This window comes from Podarcis tiliguerta, assembly GCF_965153285.1.
Source record: "Podarcis tiliguerta genome assembly, chromosome: 7".
Lineage (NCBI taxonomy): Eukaryota > Metazoa > Chordata > Lepidosauria > Squamata > Lacertidae > Podarcis > Podarcis tiliguerta.
The window spans coordinates 75,060,379-75,080,935 of record NC_139540.1 but is presented as its reverse complement, the minus strand read 5'-3'; the positions used below and the strand labels follow the sequence as shown (position 1 = coordinate 75,080,935).

At 45.4% G+C, this 20,557-nt stretch overlaps 1 protein-coding gene across 1 annotated transcript in view; it reads right to left on the bottom strand.

The window, feature by feature from the left end:
- Positions 1-20,557, bottom strand: part of DNAH5 (dynein axonemal heavy chain 5) — a 159,857-nt gene that overhangs the window by 70,215 nt on the left and 69,085 nt on the right. Inside the window, exons 34-43 of the mRNA XM_083449239.1 lie at positions 19,615-19,839; positions 18,659-18,831; positions 15,741-15,919; positions 14,641-14,828; positions 13,171-13,365; positions 11,178-11,312; positions 7,347-7,454; positions 6,621-6,774; positions 6,040-6,186; positions 963-1,204 (exon numbers count right to left, since the gene is read on the bottom strand). Of these exons, the coding sequence (XP_083305365.1) occupies positions 963-1,204; positions 6,040-6,186; positions 6,621-6,774; positions 7,347-7,454; positions 11,178-11,312; positions 13,171-13,365; positions 14,641-14,828; positions 15,741-15,919; positions 18,659-18,831; positions 19,615-19,839 (1,746 nt within the window). The remainder of the gene's footprint in view (positions 1-962; positions 1,205-6,039; positions 6,187-6,620; positions 6,775-7,346; positions 7,455-11,177; positions 11,313-13,170; positions 13,366-14,640; positions 14,829-15,740; positions 15,920-18,658; positions 18,832-19,614; positions 19,840-20,557) is intronic.

Genomic DNA, 20,557 nt, shown 5'->3' with positions numbered 1-20,557 from the left:
TCCAAATTCTCACTATTAGAGCTGCTCTAAATATTATCCAGGCCAATCACCAACCAAGTTCAGTAAACCTACTAAAATTGATTGGCCTAAAGTTAAGCATATATATTAACTTCAATAGGGTTCTTTTGAGCAGAACATTGTATACAACCATCCATTTGGATTTTTAGGTGGAAATAAGTAATCTCCGCCCCTAGAAAACACTTAGATTGTGCAAGAAGCAAATCGTATTTTGGCTCTGGTGCCATTTAGTCAGATTATTGTTACTGTTATTAATTTCATTTCTATACTGCTTTATATTTTTAAGGGGGGGAAATCAAAGCAGTTTACAACCTACATTTAAACATCAAATAAAACAATCCAGAATGAAACCTTACTGACTAAAGTCAAGTAATGTATAAAAGGTAAAGGGACCCCTGGCCATTAGGACCAGTTGTGGCCGACTCTGGGGTTGCAGCGCTCATCTCGCTTTATTGGCCGAGGGAGCCGGCGTACAGCTTCTGGGTCATGTGGCCAGCATGACCAAGCCACTTCTGGCGAACCAGAGCAGCACACGGAAATGCCGTTTACCTTCCCGCCGAAGCGGTGCCTATTTATCTACTTGCACTTTGATGTGCTTTCGAACTGCTAGGTTGGCAGGAGCACGGACCGAGCAACGGGAGCTCACCCTGTCACGCGGATTCGAACCGCCGACCTTCTGATCTGGCAAGTCCTAGGCTCTGTGGTTTAACCCACAGTGCCACCCGTGTCCCTTAATCAGTGCATAGGGAAGCATAATTTTTTATTGGGCTGCTGAAGCTGCTGAAGGCAATATTCAGGATGGCAAATTCTCATCTATATTAGCCAGCTAAATGCACATCCAGGAGACATTGCAGATTATTCCACAGTTCCAGTTTCAACTGCCTGAAGGGAATTAAGGAGCTGATGGTGGAGGTGGCCCAAGGAACACATGTAAACATTTATACCTCAAGAATAGGGCTCCAGTTGAGAACCGATGAGCTCATAAACACCATGCCATTCCTCGACACAGTGGCAGGAGAAGCGTTGTCAATATTATGAGGTTCGAAGACAATTTTACAGTTTGGTGCCATAGGGATCCGATCTCCATTAGCAAGCGTTAACGTTTTGTTATCGTCAAGCACCGAGTTCAGGTTCTCAATCCAAATTGCGTCAACGGGACCATCAAGAACTATCCAAATGTGTTCCCCTATAATTCAAAGGTTCCAAAAAACAACAACATTCCATGTCATGAGACGATTTTGTTATACAACAAGGATGCTTAGTCGCCTGAAATATTTTGGCATCCTTGCATAAAGTTAACCATGACTAAGAGGGACATATACAATAATGCGCCTTTATTATTGGCATACGATCCAGTTAAAATCCAGTTAAAGTACAGGACCCAAATAACAGTACACAAAAGATGCAATTTCTCCAGTTTAACCAATGCTGTGTGCTGACCTCTTAGGTATGCCAGTGTGATCTAATAGGTGCACTGTGTGTGAGGTGTATAGTTCAGCTGGTTAGAGCATGGTGTTGGTAACGCCAAGGTTGCACGTTCGATCCTTGCATGGGGCAGCTGAATTTTCCTGCATTGCAGGGTAATGGACTAGATGATCCTCAGGGTCTCAACTCTACAATTCAAATAACCTCACAATCATGAAGTTCATTGGGTGACCTTAGACGAGTTGTCACCTTCGAGTTGTCACCTTTCTGCCAAAACTAGCACATCCAATTGTTGTGTAGCTGAAATGCCTCTTGAGGTTATTGTGGGAAAAGTAGGATACAAAGCAGGAAACAAAATGCAGCAGACCTGAGTGCCATTAACCCTTGACTTTGACTTCTAACCAGAAATTCCCCCAAGCTCAAAATGGACATTCTGTCTTAAGTGCATTGTTATACCTCTCAGAGAGAACAAGAGTACGTTGCTGAAAAAATATTCAACTTTCTTTTTCATACTGTATGCAAAAGGTAAAAAGGTAAAGGACCCCTGGACAGTTAAGTCCAGTCAAAGGTGACTATGAGGTTGTGGCGCTCATCTCGCTTTTAGGCCAAAGGAGCCAGCGTTCATCCACAGAGAGCTTTCCAGGTCATGTGACCAGCATGACGAAACCGCTTCTGGTGCAACAGGACACCATGACGGAAACCAGAGTGCACGGAAACGCTGTTTACCTTCCTGCCGCAGTGGTACCTATTTATCTACTCACACTGGCATACTTTTGAACTGCTAGGTTGGTAGAAGCTGAGACAGAGCAACGGGAGCTCACCCTGTCACGGGGATTCGAACTGCCGACCATCTGATCAGCAAGCCCTACAGTCTCAGCGGTTTAGACCACAGCACCACCCGCTCCCTGTTTGTAAAGGTCTAATATGGCAGTACCTCTCTTTGGGAGTTGGTAGCTCATCCAATGAGGGGAGAAAGGGGACCATGGCTGTTGACCATACCCTTATATTTCTCATCCCTATTGCCCCTTCCATGAGCTGTGGGGAGGAAGGTCTGCATGATTTTATTATTATTATTATTATTATTATTATTATTATTATTATTATTATTTCATTTCATAAAATGTATATAACCGCTTAATTGTAAAAACTCACAGCAATTTACAAGAAAAGTGGAAACAATTAAATTTTAGTAAAAACAAATAAAACAGACAGAAAATTAAAATCAGCAATCAGGTAAACACACACCACCATTCTAGATATCTGTGTAAAGGTAAAGGTAAAGGTACCCCTGCCCGTACGGGCCAGTCTTGACAGACTCTAGGGTTGTGCGCCCATCTCACTCAAGAGGTCGGGGGCCAGCGCTGTCCGGAGACACTTCCGGGTCACGTGGCCAGCATGACATCGCTGCTCTGGCGAGCCAGAGCCGCACACAGAAACGCTGTTTACCTTCCCGCTAGTAAGCGGTCCCTATTTATCTACTTGCACCCGGGAGTGCTTTCGAACTGCTAGGTTGGCAGGCGCTGGGACCGAACAACGGGAGCGCACCCCACCGCGGGGATTCGAACCGCCGACCTTTCGATCGGCAAGCCCTAGGCGCTGAGGCTTTTACCCACAGCGCCAGCCGCGTCCCAGATATCTGTGTAGGGTTGTCTAAATAAAAACCTTTCTAGCAGGCACCAAAAGGAGTACAGTGGTATTAATAGGCAGGGAGTTCTGAAGGTGCCACCACACTAGAGCCCTGATTGCACAGGCTTCAATGCCAGTGGAAAGCTTAGTGGAGTGGGTGGAGGCAGTGAATAATAATAATTAATTATTACACAGCTCCCGACTTACCCTTGTGCGGTGGCAACTGTGTGAGCTACAAATATTCGGGTAAAGCTAATATCTTCACTTACACATCTTCTCCTGGCGTAGAGGAATTCCCTCCTTAAAAGCCCATGCCAGTTTCAGGAGAGGTGTTTTCTTCAGGACCATAACTCTTCCACCACCCCTGCTCTGATCCCATTAATTGTCAGCCTCCCCCCCCCCCAAAAAAAAAAATCACAGGTGCTGCCTTCTGCATTTTTTAAAAAAAATTACATGTTAGATGCAAAGATGTCTTCATTTAACTTCAGGTCTGCTTTGGCCCCCAGAGAGTCTAAAGTTTCTCTTTCCTCAGCCAAATATTCAAGTTTGCAAGCTGTTCCTTTCCGAACTTCCCCCAGCAGCTAGATAGATATACAGTTTCAGGCACCTTACACAAAAGGCTTTAGATAGCTTGGAAATCTATCCCCGGCTTGAAGGAAGCAGCAATTGTTCACCCTCAAACTAGCAGGCTATTCAAAAAGAGTAGTAAAAGGGGAAAGAGCACCCTATTGCACTCAGGACAATAGTTGTGGCTCATAACATCACAGCAATCAGATAAACGAAGCAACCAACAGCATTGGGGACTTAAAAGGCAAGTAAGAGGTGACTTGATAGAAGTTTATAAAATTATGGAGAAAGTGGATACCAAGAAGTTTTTCCTCCCCTCTCTGATAACACAACAAACTTGGGGACATCCAATGAAACTGCATTTTGGAAGATTCAGAACACATAAAGTACTTCCACACAGAGCAACCCGGTCAGATGGGCAGGGTACAAATTAACAACAACAACAACAACAACAACTATGGAATTCTCTCCCACAGGAGGCAGTGATGGTCAGCAACTTGAATGGCTTTAAAAGAGGACTACACAAATAATTAGGGACGCGGGTGGTGCTGTGGGTTAAACCACAGAGCCTAGGACTTGCCGATCAGAAGGTTGGCGGTTCAAATCCGCGTGACGGGGTGAGCTCCCGTTGCTCGGTCCCTGCTCCTGCCAACCTAGCAGTTCGAAAGCAAGTCAAAGTTTAAGTAGATAAATACCGTATTTTTCGCCCCATAGGACGCACTTTTTCCCCTCCAAAAATGAAGGGGAAATGTGTTTGCGTCCTATGGGGCGAATGCATGCTTTCGCAGAAGCCTGGAGAGCGAGAGGGGTCGGTGCGCACCGACGCCTCTCGCTTTCCAGGCTTCGCACAGATCTCCGCAAGCCGTGGGAGCCCGCGCCGGGCTCCCACGGCTTGCGGAGAGTTGCCTACATGCCGAAGGCTGGGCACGCTGAGCTTAGCACGCCCAGACTTCGCGCGGCTCTCCGCAAGGCGTGGGAGCCCAGCGATGGGCTCCCACGGCTTGCGGAGAGTTGCCTGTTCTGGGGGCTGGGGTTGGGGGAAGCTCGGACTTCCCCCGCCCCAGCCCCGTGCCTGGGGGGGGAATTCCCCCCCTTATTTCCCCCCCAAAAAACTAGGTGCGCCTTATGGGACGGAGCGTCCTATATGGCGAAAATACGGTAGGTACCGCTCTGGCGGGAAGGTTAACGGAGTTTCCGTGTGCTGCTCTGGTTTGCCAGAAGCGGCTTAGTCATGCTGGCCACATGACCCTGAGCTGTACGCCAGCTCCCTCGGCCAATAAAGCAAGATGAGCGCCGCAACCCCAAAGTCGGTCACGACTGGACCTAATGGTCAGGGGTCCCTTTACCTTACACAAATAATCAGCGTATTTTTTGCTCTATAGAACTCACTTTTTCCCTTCTAAAAAGTAAGGGGAAATGTGTGTGCATCTTATGGAGCAAATGCAGGCTGCGCAGATATCCCAGAAGCCAGAACAGCAAGAGGGATTGCTGCTTTCACTGCGCAGCGATCCCTCTTGATGTTCTGGCTTCTGAGATACAGAATATTTTTCTTCTTGTTTTCCTCCTCCAAAAACTAGGTGCGTCTTGTGGTCTGGTGCGTCTTATAGAGCAAAAAATACAGTAACTTAAAAGAGGACTGGACAAATCATGAGAAGGCCACCAGTGGGTACTAGTCATGGTAGTTATGCTTCTGAACACCAACTGCCAGAAGCCACAGGAGCAGAGAGAGCTCTTGTGCTCAGTTCCTGCTCGCTGGTTTCCCACTGGCCCCTTGGCCCCTGTGAGAACGGGGTGCTGGGCTTCAGGAGCCATTGGCCGGATCCAGCAGACTCTTCTTATGTTGCTACGAGTAGCTGATGGTCTTCCTCAAGGGTGGGATGTGGGGAACCCTTAGCCCTCCACATGTATTGGACTCCAGCTCCCATCAACTGCAGCCAGAATGGCCCAATGGCCAAGGTGGAGAGGAACTGTAGTTGAGTAACAACTAGAGTGCTGCAGATTACCTGGTCCCTGATTTAAAGTTCAGCACTGAGGTTTTTGTTTTGTTTTGTTTTTAATAATTCTTTTATTAGGAATTTAAACAAAACATATTATCTTGAAACATATCATCCTTAATTCCCCCCCCCCATTTTTCCCCTTCCCCTCCCTCCCATAAAACAAGCCACCGTCCCCACCCCACCCTGACTTCCCTCAGTTCCAATCTCTGGTTTCTCTATAAATGCTGTATTCTCTGCATGTTACAAAATTGTACAGATCCTTCATTTATCTAACTGGTAGTTATCAATAAAAAGTTTGTGAGTGTTTATTCAAAACCTGCCAAGGAGTCCAATTCACTTTCTTGCATCTTTAAATACTTTGTAAAAGGTTCCCGTTCATCTTTAAAAGCACTGAGGTTTTAAGTACCTTTCTTAGCTCTCAAAGTTTTCCTCCAAAGAGTGGAAAAAATCCCATCTGTCCAGTCATTGGTTGCGACATCAAGGCGCCCAAACATCTGTGGTGCAGTGATGGCCTTCGGATTCATTCTCATTTCACGATGAGGCTGCCCACAGTCTGTAGGAGTTTCAAAATGGAAGAGGAAGAAGAGGAAGAAGAGGAGGAAGAAGAAGAAGAAGAAGAAGAAGAAGAAGAAGAAGAAGAAGAAGAAGATGATGATGATTTCAGGTACCAGAAAATAGCATTACACTGGATCGTAACTCCATTCAGCTCAATCACATGACCTGGCAAAACTTACACTGGCAAAAAGAATGGTGTACGTCAAACTCTATTTTAAAGGCTTGTTTTCTCTCTTCCAGGTCTGGGCTGGCGCAAGTGGCCAGAGAATCTAGCACCCTTCATGTCATTTTAGCTTAAGCCAGCACAAATTACACTGACTTCCAAAAGTTAGGTTTACACCCAACTTGTACCTCTAACCCAATGTTACCACAGTTACATCCTTAAAAAAGGCATCGTTTTACTGATCCTGGGCGCAAGCGTGTTTTGCATACCTGTCATAGATTTCATCAGTGTGTGGATGCATGTTGTTTTCCCTGCACCACTGGGACCCAGAGCCATCATGCCATGCCTCACCCTTTGCGTCTCAAACAGCTGGATAACTTTCAGTCTCCACGGGGGGTGGTTAATTAAGCCAGCCTCTTCAACCTGTCGTGATCACCAAGAATTATATCGTGATAGATTGCTCCATCTACGCAGCTCATTGACATCATCATCAACATCATTTATTATTTAGGGACGCAGGTGGCGCTGTGGGTAAAAGCTCAGCGCCTAGGATTTGCCAATCGTCAGGTCGGCGGTTCGAATCCCCGCGGCGGGGTGCACTCCTGTTGCTCAGTCCCAGCGCCTGCCAACCTAGCAGTTCAAAAGGCATTTTTGTGCGCTGCTCTGGTTTTGCCAGAAGCAGCTTAGTCATGCTGGCCGCATGACCCAGAAGCTGTATGCTGGCTCCCTCAGCCAATAAAGCGAGATGAGCACCGCCACTCCAGAGTCGGTCACGACTGGACCTAATGGTCAGGGGTCCCTTTACCTTTACCTTAATCCAAAGTGAAGAAAACACCTCCTGGGATTTTTATTCATGCTATCAACAAAGCACCCACTCAATTTAATTTTGTGTGTGTTGGGAATTCAAGTTTTTCCCCCTCCCAAGGGATTCATTCATTGAGCCAAAGTCTTTTGTCCAGCCGAAGAAGCAGTATGTAAACATTTGTGATCATTACCTGTTTGCTAATAGCAGCTTCGAGCTCCGGATAGCCTGCCTTGTCAAGTTGAATACTTGGGAAAAGGTCTTCAATCAGACTCAGAAATAAGGGCTCGTCTTCATCGATCTGCCAAAGCAACACAGAAATGTCAATAGAAAAGGTATTGCTTTCTGTAACGCAATGCTTAGCTTCATTAAGATCCTTCATAATAATGTGTTGCCAAATCCACTATTTTGTACCGCACAGGAGAGCGTCAACCCACCAATATGCCTAACATATTGGCAAAGATAAGACACAGTTTCCAGTCTAAGCAGCCTGGAGAGGGGGGAAAGGGGAGGGCATTGATAGGCAAGAGGAAGGACAGTGCAAGAAAAAATAAAGCAGACAAGGTAAGGAAAATATCTGGAAATGACGGCATCCAGAGGCATTAAATGAAGAGGTCTGGAAGCTTGTGATACAGCAACCCTATTACTGAAAGGTCTGCTGCATCAGGCTTCATCTAGCTCGGCTGTCACCTGGAAGCAGACATTCCATCAGGCTGTCTCATTTCATCAGCCCTGCCGCAAGACCAGTTCCATTGGTTGCCTCCTGCCTTTGCCCTGTTTCCATTCCAGCTGGTCATTATTAGAACTGCTGTTTAACTTTCAGAATTCCCCCCTGTAGGGATGGATCTCAGCGTGAGGGCACACCCTCCCCTGCAGCATAAAACAAGCCACAGCTTGTCTAGCCCCCATGCCCACTCCTTGACCTTTGGTCTCTTCAAAAGTGTTCCATGCCCTGACCGTTACCTCCTTTGCAAAGGTATTTTCCCCTGCAATGGAAACATGACATGGTGGAGCAAGTTGCGTAGATAACTAGGCAACACCCAGGGGGCTCGGGATTGGATAAGTGTAAAGGGCAAAGCATGCTTTTGAATTCTGGTGCTGGAGGAGACTCTTGAGAGTCCCCTGGACTGCAAGAAGATCAAACCTATCCATTCTGAAGGAAATCAGCCCTGAGTGCTCACTGGAAGGACAGATCGTGAAGCTGAGGCTCCAATACTTTGGCCACCTCATGAAAAGAGAAGACTCCCTGGAAAAGACCCTGATGTTGGGAAAGATGGAGGGCACAAGGAGAAGGGGACGACAGAGGACAAGATGGTTGGACAGTATTCTTGAAGCCACCAGCATGAGTTTGACCAAACTGCGGGAGGCAGTGGAAGACAGGAGTGCCTGGCGTGCTCTGGTCCATGGGGTCACGAAGAGTTGGACATGACTAAACGACTAAACGACAACAAAGGGCAAAGCCCTGAATGTATCTTGCTGGTTTTGCATATCTTGCTAATAAAAAGAGGCTCTGCGTAGCTCAAAGCTAGCTTGCTCCTACACAGCTTGCTTCCATCATCAACTCCCATGTCGTCTCTGTTATTTCTACACACCCCTCTTCCCTCTTTGTTCCTTTTTCTTTTTGTGCTGTCTTTAGGATTGTAAGCCTAAGGATTGGAACTCTGTGTGAGGGGGGGGAGGGAGGGAGGGAGGGAGGGAGGGCAGGGAACAAATGCTATAAATACATATTTTATATGTGTAACACTTAGAACCAGCACTTTGCACTCTTTCTCAAAACATATTCTATCAGCTGTCACTCATCTCATTGACAACACCAACATGGACACAAGGATGGGTGTATTGTGAGTGAAAAACTGAGTTTCAGGAGCCGCTATTTGGTGGCAGTGAAAGAGGAAGGTAAAGAAGTCTAGAAAAGATAGAAAAATGCTTCTTCATCGATAGAACAATGGGTTTAATACTCACAGCTGCTTAAGCAAATCAGAGGATAAGTAGCCAGCTGTTACATAAGTTATTTTGGAAGCACAAATTAAGACAAAGGAATTGCCTAAGAAAAGCTTACTGCATTGATTATTCCAACCTATTTCTCCATTCAGCTTTCCAACAGACCAAAAGACTGAATTTGCACAATGTATTCATTCACTCACTTGCTATGCCGCCTGCAGAATTGCTACTACCAAGGCAACTAGCACAAATAAGCATATTAACAATAAAACATAAAATATGCCTTGAAAACAATGTTATCCAAAGCCGCAAGGCCAAGGGAGGGGGGGAGGGGACCCTGAATAAAATTGCAGAAATGGAATAAAGCCTCAAAACTCAAGCCATCATTTTGAAAGGCTTGCAGAAGTCAGAAGACCTTTTTCACCTGGCACCAGGATGACACTGAGTGGGCACCAGACCAGCTTCCCTGGAAATAGCATTAAATAACAGTGAAAGCCCTTCCTTGGATTCTGGGAAGAGCAGCACTTCAAAGTCCTTTCCAGTGACTCACGAGAAGGCACATTGTGTCAAACAGGCAAACAGCTTGAGCTTTCTTTCCTCTGTAATCCCCAGTGCTAAAGGACTTCTCTATGTTCCCATCACAACCCAAGGTACAACAGTATTTCCTAGCATTTTTTAGGGAGCTCTCCTCTCCTTCCAGTTCCATGACCTTGAATGAGTCCACAAAGATCCCCTTGTTCCTTAACTGCCATCACAAGCATCTGGGGGTCGTTTTCTGAGGCTTTCGGCTTCTGTTTCTCTGAGGAAGGTGAGAAGTGACCATGCCCACAGCCCTGGTCCATGTTTCCAAAGACAATCTCCTCTTCCTCCTCCTTTGGGTGGCCCTGTTCTTCTCCAGCCTCGATTCTCGAGTCTTCTGTCCCTTTGCAACTTCTCTTCTCCATATCTGTTGACTCCAGCCTTCCCACTCCCTTTCTCTTATCCTGTCTTTTTTACTGCCTGACTGCTGCCCCCTCCAGCTCTCCTCTTGGCTCTGGCCCTCCTCTCCTCCTTCTTCCCACTCTCTCATTTCTTTCTTCTTCTTCTTTTAAATAATTTTTATTGGATTTTCCACTTAAATCATATTCACATTTTGTTACATAATTCTATAACTTAATATATTACTCTGTAAGAGCATCGACTTCCTTCCCTCCCTCTTTCTGACTTCCACATACCTTTCCATATTCTTCGCATTTCTATAATCACTTATTTACCCCTTATCAAATTATAATGTTTCACCTTATTGTTGGTAAATCAGTTCCTTATATTTACATTACGAAACATTTCAATTCAAGCCTACAAACGTTTCCAAATGTTTACAATTCTCTTTCATATAAAAAATCATTTCTAGCTGGTTTTAAATACAGTGGTACCTTGGCTTACGAACTTAATCCGTTCCGGAAATCGTTCTTAAACCAAAGCGTTCTTAAACCAAGGCGAGCTTTCCCATAGCAGCAGGGGGACTCAATTTACAAATGGCACACACTCAACATGTTCTGCTTCCAAGGCAAAGTTCATAAACCAAAACACCTACTTCCAGGTTTGCAGCGTTCTTAATCCAAGTTGTTTATAAACTAAGCTGTTCTTAAACCAAGGTACCACTGTACCTCCGGATGACTGGCTTGCCATACTACCCTAGCTTCTCTCCACTAGGTTGGTCCATATCCAGGAAGCCCTAAAATTCCTGGTGCTCATTCCCAGAATCACTTGCCAGTTTCCAGCCCAAGGTGGCTCCAGAAACATCAGGGAGGTAGGGCATACCAAACACAGTGACAGCTGATACCCAGTCTTGCTCCATCAGTGGTACTGCAATGTATCTGATAGCACACTTGCAAAGCTAAGCAGGGTCCAGTATGGTTTCAAATTGGATGGGGACCATGTGTTGAGATTCTTGCATTGTAGGAGATTTGGCCAGATGGCACACGGGATCCCTTCCAACTCTACAATTCTATAATTTTAAGAAATTAATCTTCGAGGATTGGGTCACCTGATGAAGGACCTCCAAAACATTTTTAGTGCACAGGCAGATCTGTGACAAACTTACCAGCTTAGAAAGATTCATGTCTCTCAACACACGCATGACAATAGTGGATTCCGTGTCATCAGGGTTTGACCTTTTGGCAGCTCCCAAGGTCCGCAACACGGACAATATATTCCTCAGTCCAAAGTCATAATGTACCTGAGAACAGGTCAAAAGTTTTTAGAGAGGCAAGCAAAACTGGCCCCCCTTTGCACCGATGACAGATCGCTCTAGAATCTGTGACAGAAATTTGCAAAGAGTAAATGACAGCTTTGTTCTTAGGTTTGCTTCTGAGCATGCAATCCTCGTTTCAGAAATCTCCATCGAAAAGGAAGATGAAGGAGATGATTTAACGCCACACCATAACTACTGTCGTGACACTTCAGTCTATTATGAAGTGCAATTGACTCCCACTGAGGATGAGGACCCTCTATTTCCCTTTTAAACATTGAGCAACTGGCTTCATTTGTCCTTTGTTGCATCATCATGACATAGCCCAATAGCCAAATCTGAATGACTGCCTGACTGCATAATGCCATGCATGGCATCTTCACATTCACCACAAAGTGGGTAAGGTCAAACAGAGAAAGAAAAATTGGCTGTAAAAATTGGCGCCAATGGCAGCAGAAGATCAGGGCAGGGAAGAAGCAAGAAATACTGTATTTTTTGCTCTATAAGACTCACTTTTTCCCTCCTAAAAAGTAAGGGGAAATGTGTGTGCATCTTATGGAGCAAATGCAGGCTGTGCAGCTATCTCAGAAGCCAGAACAGCAAGAGGGACTGCTGCTTTCACTGTGCAGCAATCCCTCTTGCTGTTCTGGCTTCTGAGATTCAGAATATATTTTTTCTTGTTTTCCTCCTCCAAAAACTAGGTGCATCTTGTGGTCTGGAACGTCTTATAGAGCGAAAAATACGGTACCTCATATTAGGAAGTTTTTCCAAGGAGATTTTTGTATCCCTCAAGAACACTTCTTGCCCTAATTTTACCATTTATTACACATGTATCCAAGGAGAATAAGCCGTTCTATATTCACAAACAAGCATTAAGCTGACAGACAGTGGCTGGCTTAGGGTTGCCCAGTGAGCATGAATTCAAAAGCAAGTAATATTTTTTTAAAGTAAGTAAAGCATTTCAGTTGGGTGGGGGTTCTTTTTCTTCCGGATGAATGAAATGCACCAGTGCTATAGCAAGAAAAGCAATTAAAACAACAAATAAAGCTTTCCCAGAAGAAAATGATTTCTTTTTTGAGTTTTCATATTTTATTATTGTGTTTTTTTGCCCCTAGAGGCATGCAGCAGCACTGTGGATTTTTTTACCCACTTTTTATTAAAAGAACATTCCTACGGAAGGTGGGAAACATATTCAACTCTTTTGTGCAACAAAACTTTTTTTAAGAATAAAAATCTTCCACAAAACAGGGTCTTGCGCTCCCTTCTTTTTTACACTAGTACACTGTTGCACACACATACACACACACACAAATTTTAGGCCTCAAAGAATCACATCTCTCAACATCTATTTAAAATCCCTTCCTGCCACAGCTTCGGTTCATTTTCAGTTGGAGTAAAAAAAATTATTCATTGATGTACTATTCCTTGAACATCAAGATAACCCAAAAGGAAACATCTCATGGATGTTCTATAGCACTACCAACATTAAACAGCAGATTATCTCCTACAGTATGTCCTTATGCAGTACTGGTTGTAATTTGATTACTATCTATCTGTTCAGTGATTCATATCCGGAGGCAGCTTCTATTTCTTGGTCTCTGCTCCCCCATCCTCAATATCCTCAAGTAATCCTATCCTGTTCAATTTGATCAAAGCTGACAATGTAAGATTTTTGGGTTTTTTTTGCAAAGTATTATTATTTTTTACCCTAATGTTAAAAAAAGAAGAAATCAGCCAGGCAACCAAAGACATCATCTACATTGTGGACCACAACATATAGAAAGGCTACTGGTTCTTTAGCTTTATTGATAGAATTAAGCTTTCCATAGCGCATGACTACTCCTACCTGCTTAGATAATTGTTCCTCGCAGAGTTTGTACAGGGTAAAGAACTTCCTCGCAAGCACAATGTTATCAATGAAGCCGCAGCTAGCTAGCTTGACACGGATGATGATCTGCCGATCTGGAACCATCATTGCCACCGAACGGAAGTTGATCTTCAGGTTTTCAGGCAGCTCTTGACGGCCCGCATACCCTGGGTTCTGGTTTATCAGATCATTAGTTATCAATCAGACTACTACTCTGGCGGCTATTCACATCATCCTCAACCTGAGAGCAAGCCCCATTGGCTGCACCATGGACTCAGTCTGTTTTAAGTGTGTTTTAGGTGCATGATACAAATGTATAATGCACATTAGGTGCATTATATTATATTATAATGCACATTAGGTGCATTATACAAATGTGATTATACAAAGGAGACTCTTGAGAGTCCCATGGACTGCAAGAAGATCAAACCTATCCATTCTTAAGGAAATCAACCCTGAGTGCTCACTGGAAGGACAGATCGTGAAGCTGAGGCTCCAGTACTTTGGCCACCTCATGAGAAGAGAAGACTCCCTGGAAAAGATGGGGACAACAGAGGACGAGATGATTGGACAGTGTTCTTGTAGCTACTAACATGAGTCTGACCAAACTGCGGGAGGCAGTGGAAGACAGGAGTGCCTGGCGTGATCTGGTCCATGGGGTCACAAAGAGACGGACACGACTAAATGACTAAACAACAACAACATACAAATGTGACACTAGATGGCGAAGGTGAACTTATGGCAAATTCAATATATTTTTCAAAATGTTGTATTTTTAAAGCATTTTCAGCGTTTTCTATATGTGTCTAGATTCCACCTAGGAAGTTCCTTAGATGATCCCAGACATGTCTTATGTAATATCAGGTACGAGGCAGGTGGAGGTGTTTTCGGAAAATAGCCTCACTGGCCGAGCCTAATTCAAAAAATGTGGGCCAGAGATTCCCTACTGCTGGTTCACCAAAGCACTTCCTTGACAGCGTTTGTATCACTTGCACTGAAAAACTGAGTGAATGAGCAGTACAGCACAACTAAGGAAATGCACAATACAGTTGTACCTTAGATCCCAAATGCCTTGGTACTCGGACGTTTTGGTCCCCGAACCCAGAAGTGAGAGGTCCGGTTTGCAAACATTCTTTGGAACCCAAATGTCTGACAGCGCTTCCATGGCTTCCGATTGGCTGCAGCCAACCGGAAGTCGTGCTTTGGTTTCAGAACATTTTGGAAGTCGAACAGACATCTGGAACGGATTCCATTTGACTTCCAAGGTACAATGGTCAGTGAGCCCTCATTCTTCCATGGTATATAGGCAATGGCTTCTTCGTCAGGGATGTAACTTCTGAGCAAAGTTCAACTCTGACACATATTTCATGAGCTAACCACAGAGACTGCAAATTCTGCGGTTTCTCTGAACTGACAACTATCGCTCATTAAAATCTTCAGAGCGCTTACCATTGTCAGAAAGAGTCCGAATTCGGGATTCATTTCCACACTGTCGCCATCTGTAAAAATGAAGCTCTTCTTGCGCTCCTTCTTGCATGTCAGAACAATTGCAATTTGTTGTGCGGCGACGGACAACACCGGTAGGTCAATGCGGTTAAACTCGTCAAAGCAACCCCAGGATCCAGACTGAGCAAGACCTGAAATCAAAGGAAAGCAAAGCCAGTGTTGTGGTCATTTTGCAAGATTTAGAGATAAAGGACACTTTGAATGCTTTCAAGAGGGGAAAAATGCATTAACTCGAAGCGAGTTCTAATGAATGCACACTCAAGAATGGAACACAACTTCATATAATAATATTATATATAGTAGTAATACTAATAAAAATAATAATAGTAATTTATTATTTATACCCCACCCATTTGGCTAGGTTTCCCCAGCCACTCTGGGCAGCTCCGAACAGAATATTAATAATAAAAAGCAATAAAACTTCCCTAAACAGAGCTGCCTTCAGATGTCTTCTAGACGTCAGGTAGTTGTTTATTTCCTTGACAACTGATGGGAGGGCATTCCACAGGGCAGGCGACACTACCGAGAAGGCCCTCTGCCTGGTTCACTATAACCACATTTCTTGAAGTGAGGGAACCACCAAAAGGCCCTCAAAGCTGGACCTCAGTGTCTGGGCTGCATGACAGGGGTGGAGACACTCCTTCAGGTATACTGGGCCGAGGCCATTTAGGGCTTTAAAGGTCAGCACCAACAGTTTGAATTGTGCTCAGAAATGTCCTGGGAGCAGTACTTGGCAGCCAGTATTTTATTGCCTTGTACAAGTAGGATTCTACTCACGCAAATATCTATAACCCTACATACAAATGATTTGGTAAGAGAAGTTTTGTGAGATGAAGAAACATCATGCAACAGGAGTTGAGAAGGCCATGGTGTTAGAAATTTTAAGTGCGTGGTAAATCGTACCTTTGAAAATGTCTGTTCTTTCACATCACTCATTTCCACACCCAAGAGCAAATATAACATGCACGTGGTATGTCCTAACTTGAATGTGAACACTGCGTTTTATCAAAGGTCATGGTATCTATAGCAGAAATCATCCTGACCTTTAAAGATTCTTCCCAGTCCTCGAAAATCCATCTGGTCGGAGCAATTGAAGACCACAACGTATTTTCCAAGGCATCTCCCCATGTCTTTCGTTGTTTCTGTTTTGCCAGTTCCTGCGGGACCTGCTGGCGCTCCCCCCATGCTCATGCCTAAGGCTTGCGCCAACGTGATGTAACACCTGAAAGCAAAGGAGCGCAATTTGTGCTTACTGTGCCCAGTTGAAAGTCTTAAAAGGAGGGCTGGTGCTGGATTGCAAGGGGCTCTCAGCACACACACCCCAACACAAACCACTGTGTTTCATAGATCTATAGACCGGGACATTGCATTTTGGCTGAATTAAAATGATGGGTGGCCACTGCAGATGCAAATTGAGCTTGGCTCCCATTTAAAAGTGGCACCACTGCCCAACACTAAGATAGCCATCTGCAGGCCCAAAGGAAGAAATGGAGCCAGCCCAAGACATTTCACCACCTGAAAGGCAAAGAGGCAGCATCACCCTAAATGCGCCCGGCTTGCTGGGTTGCACATGGTCTCTTTGGAGACCCTGCCCAGCGCCGGAAAGAGTGCCCTGTCTCCGGCGGAATGGAGTCTCTGGGAATACGAAGGCTGAGGCCCCCACCTACCCAAGTCCCTTCTTGCTGCCTTACTCCATGCTGGCACCCTCTGTTCCCCGGGCAAAACAAAACAAACTCCTCCTCTTCCTTTGTCTTTCTTTCTCACCCACATCTAAAGTACTGATCCAGCCCAGATCCACTCACTGCGTCCTGGAGAGAGAGCGCCTCTGGTTGCAAAATAAGTTCGGGAATCAAGGGCTTTTTTTGCCCCCTCCTGGGGATCTGTTGTCTCTCTTTGCTATGGCTCTGTCCCTATACGAAGCTCAACCCTGCCAAGCTGAGCAGAAAGGATTCCGTAGCATAGCTGTCAAGCGTCCCTTATTTGGCGGGAAAGTCCCTTATCCCAGTGCTGTGTTCCGCTGCTGTCCCTTATTGATGATGTCCCTTAAATTTCCCGGGTTTCAAAGGAAGCAGCTCCCCTCCCTCCCTCCCTGCCGGCCAGGGAGGAGGGAGGCTCCAACTGTGTTGCTTGGCTATGCTGCTCACCCAATAAGGAGTCTAAGAACGACTGCGGGGTGGAGCTTGCATGCCTTGTGCCGATCAAATCGGCTGCATTGCCTGAGGACTCGCCTTTGCTCAGCACTTCCCAGCAGAGAGGTGACGGTGGTTTTCCTTGCTACATCCCCTTTGCCACTGCTTGAGGCTACGTTTGGCTGCTGGCTGGGCTTTCTGCCTTTGGCTTGGAGGGGCTCAGAAGCTGAACATACCTGCGCTTGGAAAATCCCTTATTTTGGCTGCTGATCTCTTATTTTCAAGGCTACTGGTCCCTTATTTTCAAATCTTTAAGTTGACAACTCCTCCCCTCTCCTCGGTCCCAAGGCAGGAGTTGGGGACCATCTGTTCATCCAACAGCCAAGAAGCGTGATTTGTGGCAGCCCCAAAGACTTCTCCCCCAACAATCTTTTGCCTTCTCAACCGACCAGAGCAACCCTTGTCCAGTTAGCTGCATGGGTACCCAGAGCGGCAGCCATGCCATGCACCTGGGGGTGTGGGGCGAGCTCACCCAATAAGGGGCGAGCTGTGCGGGGGGCGCCATTCACCATGCATGGGGGTGGTGGGGCAAGCTCCCCGTGGTGTGCCTTTTTGTCACCCCCCTCACAGAAGACACCCGGGGCGGACCGCCCACACCGTCCCCCCTTCCTACACCCCTGCCTGCCAGTGAAGAAGTGAGTCAGGGAAGACTGACATCAGGAAAAAGTGGTGATGGGGAACAAAGATCAACATTGAGATCTGCTGCCCCTGTGGACCTTACCACGTGAGGCAGCTGCCTCGCCTCATAGGTAGGCCGGCCCTAACAGGGACAGAATAGTCAGGTCAGGCTGCTGAAAGGCCCACCTGAGCCACTGGGGTCCTCAAGCAATGTTTGATTTGACTGGCTGTGGTTGCCAGGCCTCAGTTACATGCAACTTAGTTACACGCAAAGAAAAGCCAGAATACTGAGGAATTACAAGGTATAATACCTAAGAAATCCAAAAGCTAACATGCAGGGAGAGAGGGGAGTTAGATTCTGCCCTCTCTTACTGGGTTTATTTTTAACATCTGTTCTAGTGCAAATAGCAGTGACTACAGAAAATGCTAGCTTCACATAAGACATAGTATTAATACTATTGATGTTCTACTAAACTGCTGATGTCTGGATTTTTACTTTATATTTTACTATTAGCTATCTTGGGTAAGAAGGCACATTTAATAAATTTAAAGATAAAATAAATGTGTCAGCAACAGGTTTTCATTTTTAAATTACTGTAGTCAAGCACTAAGAAAACACATAGTGATTAGCAAACACACCCAAATCTCTTCTGGTTTTAATCCAAAATAGCCAGACTAATTCCCACGATACCCACTGGGCTTCAGAAACACGACCCAGAGTCTGTAGTGGTTTTGGTCATTAGTCCCTGTTGTATTGTGCATCATGGTAAACTCTAGATGGTCTGAGTTTCAATCTGAAATGGATCCCGCAATTGGACACTTGGAATCTGGAATCGAAACCCCTCTCCTTCCTAGAAATATGCTAAAGACAACCACTATATATTGGCATTCCAGAGTAAAACAGGCCTCTTTATCTTTTATTGAAGATGAATACAAATGTGCCAGTACTTCTTTTTTTAATATATAAAAATGTCATGAATTATAAGGAAAAATCTCTTCTCTGTCTTGATTTCGAAACCTTGCACAAACCCTTGCAGTTAATGCTCCACTAAAGTAAGACGGAATGAGACTCCGAAATAATATGCTGGAGAATGACATTGGCATGCAGAGCATTTAATCCTTCAGGCAGGAGGAAGGACAGAAGTATCTCTCACCTGTCTGTGAGAGGAGTGATGACAAGCCTGTCTGTGCAGCCCAGAAATTCATTCTGATACGTGAAGGCCACATCCGTGATGTTAATCATCATCTTGTCCGCATCTTCATTGAAATAAAATCTGCATTGCTTCAGCCACTCAAAGTCTGTGGGATTCTTGATATGCATACGGCACTAGGAACAAGAGACCATTTTGACATAGGCTTTATAAACAGAGTTTCTGAGAAGGAATCTGGCAGACCTGACAACTGACTCAAGTGTGTGTAAGGGAGAGGGAAACCAGTTGAATGCCAACTGTGGAAAAAGCCTTGCAATGATAATGTCTCGCTGAGAGCAAGGTTGCATGGGCAGTGGCAACTGAGCACAACAAGAGGCAGATCTGATAATAAGGTAAAGGTACCCCTGACCGTTAGGTCCAGTCGCGGACGACTCTGGGGTTGCGCACTCATCTCGCTCTATAGCCTGAGGGAGCCGGCATTTTTCCACAGACAGCTTCTGGGTCATGTGGCCAGCATGACTAAGCTGCTTCTGGCGAACCAGAGCAGCGCAAGAAAATGCAGCTTACATTCCCGCCGGAGCAGTACCTATTTATCTACTTGCACTGTGACATGCTTTCGAACTGCTAGGTTGGCAGGAGCTGGGACCAAACAACGGGAGCTCACCCCGTCGCAGGGATTCAAACCACCAACCTTCTGATCGGCAAGCCCTAGCCTCTGTGGTTTAAACCACAGCACCACCTGTGTCCCTGATAATACAAGACTGCAAAGCCTTACATATGAACCATAAGCTAAAGCAGTGATGAAAACACGTTCACAACTGGTCTGCTAGGACAGCACCAAAAATATATTTTTGCTCTACTGGATTATATTTACTGAATGGATTTAATGTACATTCCCTATTGAGCATACTTCTGCTTTTCCCCTCTGGTTATTTTCAATGCATAAAAATTTATTTTACCAGGTCGTCAAATATATCCCGTTGATGCACATGAATTGTGATCAGTGTCTCATATTTGATGCGTTCTATGGGGCTCAGGTCCTTTGTCGTCATATCTATCAGAGTATTCAAGAGGTCCAAGAAAAATTGGTTCATTTTTGGCATTATTTTCTTGTCGTACTTTGCGTTGGTCAAAGCTTCTTCAGCGTCTCTGGTCCAGATCATTTGAATTCCCAACAAGCCAACCTTAGGGAAAAAGTTATGTAGAGTTCAAGCCAGGTTCTTCAAAAAGCCATTTCTGCTGATTGACAAAGCCGGCCCACACATGAGGCAGAGTGAGGCAGCTGCCTCAGGCAGTGGAAATGGAAAAGGCAGGGCTCCCGCAATTGTCCTGCCCTTCTCACCGCCGCCACAGAAGCAACCCAGGTAAGGGAGACTTTAGCAGTGGTACATCATTCTGCCGCCTGGCTTTGCTATCAGACAGAAAGGGGGCTTCAGAAAACGCTTCTTCTTGTGGAGAAGTGCATTCTGAAACTCTTCCTTGGCAGGCTTGGTGAGGGCTTCACACAGACTCCACCACTACAAAAGCTTCTGAAAAGGCAGGAGTGTGAGGGGCAGCAAAGGAGCAAGCTACCGCCTCAGGAAGAACACCTGCCATCAGCTTGCAAGGAGGTGGCCCTACCCGTGATCCCTATTCTGCCTCTATGTTTGGAGAAAATAAGGTAAACGGTCAAAAAAACAACGCTGAAAGCAAAAGGTCACACTACAAGGTAGGAGTAAAGGCTACCCCTCTGTGATAGGAAGAGGGCCAGTCATGGAAACCAATGGACAACTTGGGTTTCTTTTCCCTCTTACAGCTGTTCCAATTCCTTGTTTTTGTATTTTGACAAGTCAATCATCACCTTTGCCAGCTGGGATCTGATGGTTTTACAGAAATCCACTCCAATGATCAAAATGGGTCTTT